This window comes from Protomyctophum bolini (assembly GCF_963924005.1).
Source record: "Protomyctophum bolini genome assembly, chromosome: 1".
In the NCBI taxonomy this organism is placed as follows: Eukaryota; Metazoa; Chordata; class Actinopteri; order Myctophiformes; family Myctophidae; genus Protomyctophum; species Protomyctophum bolini.
In genome coordinates, this window is record NC_137862.1 from 18637116 (window position 1) to 18649679 (window position 12564).

The 12564-nt window shown below is 45.9% G+C and overlaps 1 protein-coding gene across 1 annotated transcript in view; it reads right to left on the minus strand.

The window, feature by feature from the left end:
- The window catches only part of fto (FTO alpha-ketoglutarate dependent dioxygenase), a gene marked incomplete at its 3' end in the record, with an annotated part of 188360 nt that overhangs the window by 154917 nt on the left and 20879 nt on the right, over positions 1-12564 (minus strand). The window contains exons 2-3 of the mRNA XM_080766638.1: positions 2410-2487; positions 319-983 (exon numbers count right to left, since the gene is read on the minus strand). Of these exons, the coding sequence (XP_080622764.1) occupies positions 319-983; positions 2410-2487 (743 nt within the window). The remainder of the gene's footprint in view (positions 1-318; positions 984-2409; positions 2488-12564) is intronic.

A 12564-nucleotide genomic window follows, 5' to 3' on the forward strand; every position in this document is an offset into this window, starting at 1 on the left:
CGTCAATCGTTTCCATGTTGACAAAAGTCCATATAGCAGAAATAGCAGTTCTACACGCTTACAACACGTCATGAAGTGTGTTAATCAACTATTTCTGCAATTGTGTAAATTATTTGAAAAAAAAAAAAAAAAAAAAAAAACATACTTGTATATGTGAGTGATTTCTTTGTATATTTAAGGTATTTGCCTGTGCAATTTGTGATTACGAAGCCCAAAAAGCCAAACGGAAATAAAATAATTTACATTAATTAATGTTAATCGCAATTATTATTTGTGCAATTCATCGTCAACTTCAACGTGTAACGGTGGCAGCACTACCTGGGCAGCAGGGATGAGGAGGACTCTCCCTCGTCGCTGCTGTGTCTGGACGTGACGTCCCACTCCCCTTCTCGCTTGGACCCGGAGCAGCATCCCCCCTCGCTGTCCCACTCCTCGCTGTGCTTGGATTTTCCGTCCCCCTCCTCCTCCTCCTCCTCCTCACTCGGCCTGGACTCAGAGTCGCCCCAGTCGCTGCAGTACTTGGAGTCGCCGCTGTGTTTCGACTCGCCGTCGCCTTCCTCGCTCGGCTTGGCCTCGTCCTCCGCCTGCCCGGCCTTATTTGCGCACCGCGGCGGCCCCTCGCCACCCTCCTTCCTCTGTGACACGTCGGAGCAGAAGAAGCTGTTGAGCTCCCACAAGGCCTTGCAGGCGGCCCTCAGGTCGGCGTCGCAGCAGCTCTGACCTTTGACCCCGGCGACCTCCTCGCCGCTGTGCCAGGGAATGGCGAAGAGCCGCGTGTCCAGGTAGCGGTAGGTGTGTCCCGGGTGGCCCAGGAGGGCCCGCGACACGGCCGTGAAGACGTCTCGGTCGCGCACGCGGACCAGGTCCCGCAGCATGCAGCCTCTCCGGCGCAGCGTGAGGAGAGCCGTTTGCACGCGCCCGTGCAGCTCCACGGGCAGTGAGCAGGACGGCCTCACCACCAGCCCCGGATAACTGGAGTCCCACTGTGGAACCATCACATTATTATCACACATCATCGTGACCTCCTCAGCTCTCAGTATCTGCTTATAGAGCCTGACTGATATCGGTTTGTTCGATATATTATATAATATAAATATGTTATATTTGCCTTTTTTTGTCATTATTGGCGAAGATTTTCAAAGGTTTTCAAAACGTTCCAGAATCCTACGAGCGCGCAACTCAATTATATTAGTTTGCTTATAAATTAGACGTTCTCAAATAGATACTTTGATAAAAAAATTAAATTGATTTAAATATTTTTGCACTTTTAGTTTTCTTTTTTTTGTCTTTATTTCATAAAACGTCAGTAATCGGTGGTCTAGGAAAGTGGTTTTCAAGCAGTGGTCCAGTGGAAATTGAGAGGGTTCCAGGTGATCTCCAGCTAAATGGAGAGTTGGTAACCAAATGGACTGTAGATCTCTTGAGACTGTAAAATGAATTACGCTCTCAAGAATTACATTATTGTTAAACATCTGCATTGCGTAATTTAAAAGAAGTCTTCACAATTAGAGAATGTTTATTTGGTCTGTTATCCTATCTCCTATCATACCACAGCATGGAATTGTGTTCATGGACCACCATGTGATGAGATTTAGCCTCTCAGACCAAAAAACGTGAATCATTTTTGGTCTGAGAGGCTAAATCTCATCAAATGGTGGTCCATGGCTCAAATGCTAAACCAATAATGGACCTTGATATGAAACGGGTTGAAAACCACTGGTGTAGGACTTGGGACGGGCATCAGACCCACATATCTGGCATTAGTCGGACTCTACAAAAGTACCATTGTTTGATAACACGTCACAATAAAAGAGGCACACATTTCTAGAGAGAGGAGCAGAATTTCGAATGAATTGAATCTTTGTCCTCGTGGCGATCCCTGTGGTTTTGCTCAGACGCATTTATTTCGACACAGCGATGTAAATTATTTGTTTTTTACAGTTCATGCATTTTGACTCGAGCCGCAAAGCAATAGCAAAGCTATTGTAACGAGGGTCGTCTGCGTGTTTACAATTATGTCACTGTGTCATTATCGACTCACAAGCACAAGGCCATGGAACCTCCTATTGGCAGAAACCTTGTATCTCCATGTATAAACGTGTTGATCAGTGAGTAGGCCTGTCATCATTATTACATAATCGCCTAATCACAATTATTTTTGCATAATCGTCAATCGTTTCCATGTTCAGAAATGTCCATACATTTTAAAACTTTTTTCAGCAGAAATAGCAGATCAACTATTTCCGCTATTTTGTAATTGTTTTCTTGAAAGTTGTATTTTTTATTTTTTAATGCGTCAGTTATTTGTCATGTGTGATTACGAAGCCTAAAAGGCAAACAATGCCCAAGACGTACGGCTAAGAAAGTTAGAAGCCAATGAGTGTTGTGCACAAAGTCTGCATGACTCACAAGTTGCTGGAAGCCATGGTCTGATGGTCTGAGGAAGGGGATCTTCTGGTTCCCCAACTCCTGGAGTAACCTCTGCCTCTGGAGAACGGAACACAGGACAACAGACAGGACAATGAGAACGGAACACAGGACAACAGACAGAATCGTCAATCGTTTCGATGGTGAAGAATTTCCTTACATTTTCAAGCTTTTTTTTTAAATAGCAGAAATAGCTGATCTACAGTACAAGCTTATAACGTGAAGTTTTTCCACCAACAAATTGTGAATTTGAACGGTTGTTGTACGTAGTCGTAGCTATTTTGACATTTTCCTGCGGAAACAAAAAACAATATGTATTGATTTGTAAAAACATGCTTTACATTATATACATACATCGAAAAAGTAATCAATAGAATAGTCGCTAAGAAATAATCAATAGTTGCTGCAGCCATACTCCAAAAACTGTGAAATAGAATAGAATAGAATAGAATAGAATGGTCAGCCCAATCAGACTGACTTTTTGTCTCAATGCTGGTCCATTTACAGCCTCTAGCGAGAACAAAGAACATCCAATAAAACCTTATGATTAGAACCATGCAGGTGCTTTTGGGCGGGAATTAAAAGCGGTCAAGCTATCGTTGGTTTCAACCCTATGCCTATGTCCTTATAGTCACTTTCACTGACGTCTCACATTTTTATGATCTTTTTGGGGGGAGGCAGCAGCGGTTGACAGAGGTGGTGTGCAGCAGGGGGGGGTACCTCACAAGTCACAACCTTATAAAAGTTGCCCCTGCTCCGTACAGGACGGGGGTAATAAAAGAGCCAACCTGGCGGTGCAGAGATCAAAGTGCCTTTCACAGAGACGCATTCCACTCCGACCTGTAAATCCCGTAGCAACCTGCGTAAAACCGGCGATACCCAAATAAATTTCACAAGTTCTGCCCCCGCCCTGTACTGCTGTATGGCCTCTTTCCTCATGCCGTCTGCTTGTGCGTTACGTGTGCGTGTGTGTGTGTGTGTGTGTGTGTGTGTGTGTGTGCGTGTGTGCGTGCGTTCCCTCTCTCGCAGGTGCACTGCACAGATGACACAACCATAGTATGTATAGTGCGGCAGGCGAGGGAAGCCACGTCCCGCGAAGCCAGACCTCTAAAAAACATAAACGACCTACGTACCTCGAACCGCCACACGGCGAGCTCTGATGTTTAAGGAGAACCCGGTCCCCTGTAGCAGTACATACTACGTCCAAGGCATTTTACTGCACGTCTGTCACATTCCAGGCGTCCCCAATAACGCCCGAGACCTCGTCGTATATGCTATAAGAGGAAGCAGCGGGTGGCTGCCAAAATTATGTCTCGACTTTTAGAACGAAATAAAATGACTTGTTAATAACGTATAAGGGCAGGGATATTAAACGTGGTGTCCTAAACTCACACAGGGAGGGCTCACATCAGAGAGAACAGAGCGAACGGTAGCAAGTCGCTATGTTGTGCATACAAAGGGGTATTTCAAAGAAGAATGCAGTTGATTCATGCGGCACGAAATCCCCCTCACGTATTCCCCGAAACTACTGTATTAACTTGCCTGGGAGTAACTGACTTTGTCCTGCAATGTCCTCAGGAGGAGGACACTCATTTCCGTTAGCTTACTACAATGATGAGAAAAAGGAAAACAGTAATAATAAAAAATATTTTAAAAATATTAAAAAGAAAAAATAGCAGCCCAAATAAACAATGCATTATGGACATTGTCAGAGGGAATATTTTCGCTTTTTGTCATGTGATGAAGTACTATAGGACTTAGGTAGGTGAAAATAAGGTATACACTTAAAGGAGAATTCCATGTTAGAATGCTTTCTTATCTTTCTTACCTTTCTTTGTAGTTGTTACGTCCCCACCAAAGAGATCCAGGTGTTTTTTTGTGCAAAAACTCCTTATTGGCTATTTTCCCTACCATAAGCCCTCAATGAATTGCATTGCATTGAATGGGAATTTAATGGGGCTATGGGGTGTTATGCTAATTCGCTTATTTCCATCGAAAGAAGTAGTAGTGTCGCTTGGGATATTATTTACATTATGAAGAGAGGATATATACAAAGAAATTATAATTTTGAGCGATGGAAATAAGCGAATTAGCACAACACCCCATAGCCCCATTCAATTCCCATTCAATTCAATGCAATTCAATTATGGCTTATAGTATGGGAAATAGCCAATAAGGAGCTTTTGCACAAAATAACACCTGGACCTCTTTGGAGGGGACATAACAACTACAAATAAAGGTAAGAAAGCCATTTAGTATGGAATTCTCCTTTAATACAGTGTATTGGGATTGGGATCTACAAGTGTCTACAAAATACAGTTCAGCTGCATCATGAGGTGAAATGGGCTAAATAGGTGTAAGGAGGAGAGACACATATACAGTACGTGAGAGGCTGTGTCTTCTGTGTCTTCACCTAAGGCTAAACATCAGAAGACATGCTGAAAGACTTCTCTTTAAGGATGAGCACACGTAGGATAGCAGGCCTTCCCGTTGCCTCTGTACGGCGCGAGCCCGCAAAACAAACAGCTGGAATCTACAAAACAAAACAACATGCACTATTCATGGCCCCGCTCCGTTCAAAAGACTGGCAGCAACGGCGAAGAAGGAGGAGAAGAAGAAAGGCACACTGACAAGCTGACATCTATTCATCGATGTCAGAATCCAGCTCATGGCAAAAGCTCAGGATATAAAGGCAAGTCTCTGGCGGTGTGTGCGTGCGTGCGTGCATGCATGTGTAGGAAACAAAGAGAAAGTGTGCACTTGAGTTTGTGCTTGTGTCTGTGTGCGTGCACTGTGGACATAAGCATGTCTCGGTGCATGTGCACGGTTGCACATACGCTAAGAGCCAGTCCGCTGTACCGACCTTTGCTTTTATTGGTGATACGCGAACTGAAACCGTGCACGCCAAAGGCACAGGCATGCGCATTTGTATGTATGTGCGAGGCTCGTTGATAGGCCGCTGCCAACTTGCTGTGTCACACACACACACACACACACACACACACACACACACACACACACACACACCAGTGTGCGGCCCGATAAACAAACACGACCAGCTGGGTCGGAGAGCGCCATGCCTCAGCCCCGGTCGTGCACGCAAGCAGGCCTGTCACGCACATGTCAAATACATCAAGCCCCTCCGAAATTCCACAGAAAAAGGGAAGGGAAGACAAGCCGTTACCCCTCGGCCCTCTGAAGCAGATGGGCCCTCGCTGTATCACAGAGCCGCCATGTCTGTCTGTCTGTCTGAGTCTACGGTCAGAAAAACACAAGAAAGAAAAGGGAAAACACAAGGTGCAAAAAGGTCTGCGTTTCCACTCGGAACCTAGGAGACGGAATTACCAATCGCATAATAAACATTAAACACGGACGAGATACCGTTGCTGCCAAACGTCTGTGCATGGAGTGATATATCTGATGGTGTGTGTGTGTGTGTGTGTGTGTGTGTGTGTTTCTTCTTTAATCTCACTCTCCTTGATGGGATTATTGCATCCGCCGGACTGTTTATCACAGCAAAACATATTAGGTAGAATGGAGCCCTATTGGTTTGCTTTGATCTGCGCCCACAGTATAATGATATCAAACTGTGTCTGCTGATAGATTATATATTTTTTTATATTTATTTTCTGCCTGTGACACTTTAACGGCCACCATCTTCAAAGCATTCTGTGGAGAGTAGATTAATGTCCGGTCGTACTGTACTTAGCGTCAATGGCTGAAAATAGCCAAAACGTCTGGCTGTATTCATATGGCACAATCTCTGCTGCAGGGATAAGACGCCATACTAAACATCTCTCCACACATGTCTCACCGCTCCAACACAAGCCTCATAGAACATGACCGGCTCTCCTGATTGGCTGCAAGTCTGCATGCCGTGTACATTTTAGACAAAAAAAAAAAGATAGCGAATGGCCCAAGATTATGTACTCTGTAACAGTTTGTTGCACCTTTGAATTTGTTACTGTGTCCTTTTCGATTGACTTTAATATGAAATGGATTTGACAGGCGGAGGGGGAGAAGTGAAATCATCTTTATGCTCAGAGAACCTTCGAGCACCTCAACGTCTGCATTGGTGTAAAGTAACTAAGTACATTTACTTAATACTGTACTTGAGTACAACTTCACGTATTTGTACATTGCTTGAGTATTTCCAATTTCCAAAACATTTACTACTACTCCACTACATCTCAGATCCAAATAGTTTACTTTTAGTCCGCGACATTTATTTGAAACCTTTAGCTACTAGTTACAGTGCGTTGTAGATTTTGATTATTACTACAAAACATTATTAACTACAGCCCTATAGATTTGGACCATTTGAAAATAGCTGATCTACAAGCTCACAATGTGTCACGATACGAAACATTGTGAGCTTGTAGATCTGCTATTTACAAAGTACTTTTACTCAAGTCAATTTTGAATTTGAACAGCGTATTTGTAGCAGTAATGATACTTTTACTTACACTTTCCAACACTGAAAGTGTGTGCTACTAATGTACTGTCCACACTGTTGTTTCTTACTATTGTAGCTACTGTTATTCTTATTTGTTTGCTACAGTATATTTGTTATTGCTGCTACAACGTTGACGAACCAAAACCTAAAAATGTTAGCACGTGCAAAATAAGTAACAATGTAACAATAAACGTCCTCAAGCAATAAATTATACTATACTGTAACATAACTCATGCCAGCTAGCTGCACCGCTCAGTCTAAATCAGCTCCTCTTGGCTTCGCCTCAAGCCTATTTTAGGCTGTTCCGGTGCATCTCAGGAACAGGACTGGTATATACAGTGGGAGGTATAAAGTATGTTTACTTAAGTACTGTACTTACGTATTTGTACCTCACCTTAGTATGTCAAATTTGCAATACCTATCCTTCTATTCCACTACATTTCCGTGGCAAATATTGCACACTACACTCCACTACAATTAACAGGCAAAACTACAGCAGTACGTAGCCTACTGAAAGTGAATTAGTCCTCCAGCCAAAAGAGGGCAGCACTCCAGCTGCCTTTTGGCTCCAGAGAGGCATTCAGTACCAAGCCACCTATATCCAACGTTGAAGCTGCCACTACCTACTGGCGAAAAGAGGAACTGCAGCACTTTCATGGAGGTGGGCGGACGTTCATGGCGTCATGTGCGTCAGCCCGGACCTCAAATTTGAGGTCCGGGCTGCTCTTCCGCTCGCTCGTGCCATTGAGTTATGATGGTACTTCCGGCAGTCTTCCGGGTGCTTCAAAACACCACTGAGCAACTTCCATTGAAATGAATAGCTTGGGGGCGGGGCTGTAGCTCCGAGTCCTCCCTCTATGCTTGTACACCGCTATGATTCAGACAGACGGACGGACAGCCCAGCCCCAGGTCCAGGGGAGGACGATGATGACGCGCGGTGGGGGGGGGAAGCAGCAGTAATAGAGCTTGCTGTTTGGACAGCAAACTATTGGTACTTGTGTGAGAGCCATTTCAGAAGCGCTCTCCCCGCTGCAAAAGTGACAGTGAATCAACTATTTTGACAAGTCTCCTGTAAAACACGGGCCTCAAACAGAGGCACCGGCCGGCACATCAAACACGCTTCCTGCTCCGTTTCATTTGGCACCGGGTCGCAAAATGCCGGGAGCCGGTGCGAGGTGACCCGGGACAAAATGAAAAGGAAAAAAAGGTCTTAACTCCTCGGTCGCTTGATGTGTGAGCCGAACACGGAAGAAACAATTCATTGACTGTACGCACCGCAAATGACAAAATGAAGAACCGTGCGTTTCAGCTAACAAAGTCTACAAATTAGTAAATAATGTGTGAAGCATGGCATGTGTATGGTGGGCACATGTACCGTCTGTGTATGTACGTACATTTAAGTGTGCGAGCGTGTGCGTGCGTGCGTCTGTGTGTGTAACATACATACCGAATGTCTGTGGGTGTAACTGCGAAACGGACAGGCCTCACACACCTGAGCAAACATACATGCTGGTGTCAGGAGGGTCTCCCTGGGGTCTGATCTCCACTGTTTGGCTGTGTGTATACACATCCTATAGGTCTCTATGTGCACATCAGCTCTCTGCCTAGACCTCGTCCACAGGCCATGTCTCCAATAGCAGTGAGACAACATAGTACCCAGGTGCCATCATCACACACACACACACACACACACACACACACACACACACACACACACACACACGCCTTCCTGCATTCCTTCACATCATTTGTCAGTCTATACAGTAACAAGCATTACAATCTCTATAATTGTGTTCCTATATAAAAAATATAGTGACGCTTTGACAAAAACATGCACATGCGAAACAATTCACATGACTTGTGAACAACATGGGGATCAGGAATCGCGGGCTTTTTTTTCTTCTTATACTTTAGGACTGTACAATACATTTGATTGCTTTTCTTGTGTTTTCTGTTCTGCTCCTTGAAAACAAATGAAGGCATCAACGGTCATTATTAAAATCCAAACTCTTTCCCCCACACCATATCCCCTCTCTCCGACATAACAGTGGTTGATTCCTAGTCAGGGTGGAGGTCCCTGGTTCACAATCCGTTAAAAAATAAATAAATGAATAAACGTCGCCATGATAGAACCATCCCGAAAACCAAATACGGTACATTCAGAGGATGAGCAAAACATTAACCATGTCCCACTTGACTTTTGCACACCTGACATTTCGTTTATGGCTACTTGGCCGTTAATTCTGTCTGCAGCAGCCTGCCCTCCTACCGGTCCGCTGCTGGGTCAGGGCGATGGCTAACCACGCTGGCCAATGAGTAGCTAAAGCATCGGGAATGTGTGTGAGTTGACCCAGAGGTGCCATAGCAGTAGTAATGTGTAAACCTGTACGACCACACACACACACACACACACACACACACACACCTGCAGATGCATATTCAACAGACTGACAGTGTGAGAACACGGGAAAATAACTAGTGTTGACTAAAACTATGACTAAATATACTGACAATTCGGTGAAAACATTTAAAACTAGGTTAAATGTTAGGGAGGGAATAGTGAAGAGAAGAGATCCAGCATAACTAAAAGACAAGTCATTTTATGATTGGTTTGCGCTTGGGTGTTTTAAAAATAGCTGATCTACAAGCTCCCAACATGTCGCAGCAAGTTTAAAATCAGCCAATATGATGCCACAAAGGCCTACCAAAATACATTTCTGTCACATTTAAACGACTAAAATCCCATATTTGAATAGACTAAAACTCAACTCAAAAACTAAAAAAATATGACTAAAAGTAAAACTAAATGGAATTTTATATGATACAGTCGTCCATAACAACACATGAGCGCGTTCAGTGGGGGCATCTATGAAAAATGACAGGGGCCCGCTCCGCTCTACTAATTGTTGTTGGAGGCTGAAGGGTGCGTTGTTCATTTCACTTAGCGACAGGTGGGTGGGGAGGCGGGATCATTAATATTGGAACGCGTCCATCCATCTACCTGAACGCCAGGCCAATCATTTAGAGAGGAGGGCGGGCAGCCGGCAGAGCCTTCATGGCCTGTTTACAACACCCATCTAAGCACATTAACAACGCTGTGGGGAACCACGGCAAGCCATTCATTACACACACACACACACACACACACACACACACACACACACACACACACACACACACACACACACACACACACTCACACTCACACATGCACGTTTATATTGGCACCCAGACAAATGTCACAATCGCAAGTGCGTTGGTATACAGTACAGCGCAAGATTCACGGTTCTCATCCATGATCTCTGTCTTAAACTATAGGTGTGTGTGTGTGTGTGTGTGTGTGTGTGTGTGTGTGTGTGTGTGTGTGTGTGTGTGTGTGTGTGTGTGTGCTCGCGTGTGCGTGCGCGCGCATGTTTCTCACAGAACATAGCCAACATACATGTGCACATGCTCTTAAATATATCTCTCTCTCTCTCTCTCTCTCTCTCCCTCCCTCTCCTCCCGGTCACTCCGAGCCTGACAGGTTTACGGACACAGGCACAGTCTTCCAGATCAATCATGCAAAAGTATTTACAAATGCACCTGGGATGGTGAGAGGCCAGATGCAGACAGGCTGGCACAGGGCCGGGCCCTGTTTGAGTGCTTTCCAATGTGTCCGCAGTGTCGACATCCATTACACACTCATCCACACCTCAAAGGAGGAGGAGAGAAAAAAAGACGTTTGCGTGACCTTTACAGAGTGTCAAATCTGGGAGAGACAAGAGAGAGAGAGAGAGAGAGAGAGAGAGTGGGGGGGATTTTAACAGGGTCTGTTGATGCAGGCCCACTTTGTCTTTAATTGTTAGTTTGTGGGCCGGGGGCCGTAATGTTTCCATTAGGATAGTGTCGATAGAAAAGAGGGCTTTTTAGTTTTCACCTTCAAATTACGACAACAGTCAACACACACACACACACACACACACACACACCTCTTTCCTGAGGTCAGCTCTTTTTCTATGCGGAACAGGCCAGTTTTACCACAGACACACGCACGCCGGTCCCTTGGTATTCAGACATCGTTCAGCGTTGGCGAGGGGGAGAGTGGGTGAATGGGGGAGCGGAGAGGGGGAACGCTGATTGAAAGACTGTGATTAGCCGTTTCCAACAGGAGTTGTTCTGACAGCGTTGTCGCCTCCTGAGGTTCAGTCAAGGAGAAATCAGTGCTTTAGAAAGCTCTCTTTCTCTCTCTCTCTCTCTCTCTCTCCATCCCGCCCTGCCCCATCTCTCTTTATTCTCTCGCACCACCCGGGCCACACTTCCCTGCCCCTATACCAAAAAGAAAAATCAATATGGCTGCCGTGCAAAGTGCAGTTTGAGCCCAAGGGGGAGGGAGCGAGCAGGCCAGCCAGGGGGGGGAGGGAGTCTTTAAGGGTAGGAATAAGAGTCGGTGTCCTCCAGGGCAGTCCCACGGGCAGTGTCAAGGACAGACCTGAGGTCCTGGAGGCTGGGGCTGGTGGGGGGGGACCTGGTTTGCCCTCTCTCTGCCCACAGTATACTGCCTGCATTGGGGGCTGACGCAGGGCTGGCTCTGCACGGAGGAAGGTGGATCGATATAACCAGGTGAAGCGTAGAAAATCACCGCCTCTGGAGTCTGGCCTACAGCGTCACGCTCCTCGACACAAGAGGGGCAGGGGGTGGTCAGGTCACACCTGGTCATTCTGTTCCCAAAGTGAGATTTCAGATCCGTGACAATATAAAACAATTCAATAACATTTAGCCAGACAGTGTCTGAGGAAGCCGCCAGGCCAGACACACACACACACACACACACACTTGACACAGGTCAGCCGACAGTCGAGCAAGTTTGGCCACACCGGCTACAGCCAGCACATACACTTTTGGTTACCTAACACACACAGACGACGGATGTGTGTGTCACTCACTCACTGCAGCAAGGAGATATTATCAGTTTATCACCCACATAAAAACGGTCATCAAAACAGCGAATAAATCCAAAATAGCCTAACGCTCGCTCTCAAGCAGTGTGGAATAAAGGAAGCACCCACCCCGCTCCAAATGCTGCCTTTGTCAACAACCACGCGTTCCTCATTTACATACAGTAGACTTGACGTGCGAGGCCCGTCGCCGCCGCGGCGCATGTGACACCGGGAGACGCGTGAGGAGGATCTCAGCCCTGTGGAGTGTCTGCATACACGTGTGACTGACTGATCACAGGAGAAGTGGCTTGTGCCTCTAATCCGGTACCACTGTTAAGACAGTGCAAAGACCCGGCTCTGTGTAGCCGAGCAAGGGCTGATCAAACCCATCATGTGACAGGCAACCTCCTCAAATGACGGCGATTTCCCCGGCTCTCTGTCCTTCTAGGTTCCATATTAGATCATCTTGTGCTTGCTCGCTGCCTATCCCCACAGTGCTTCATCTGGGATAAAGATGATTTGCAATCCAAACCGACGAAAGGTTGAGAGTCAAGGGTAAATCGGGGGCTAAGGCGGAGGGGGGGGGGGGATAGCACCGGATTGGCTGACAGCTGTGACAGCGTATTTTAACCCTATGCAAAACATAAGCTTCCTGTATGTCACCTCACACACACGCCATCCCAGGGCTATCTTTTTTTCTCCCTCCATCGGTTACAATTATTCATCCTGTCCTGTTTGTTAACAGTTGGCTGTAAATAAGGTCCC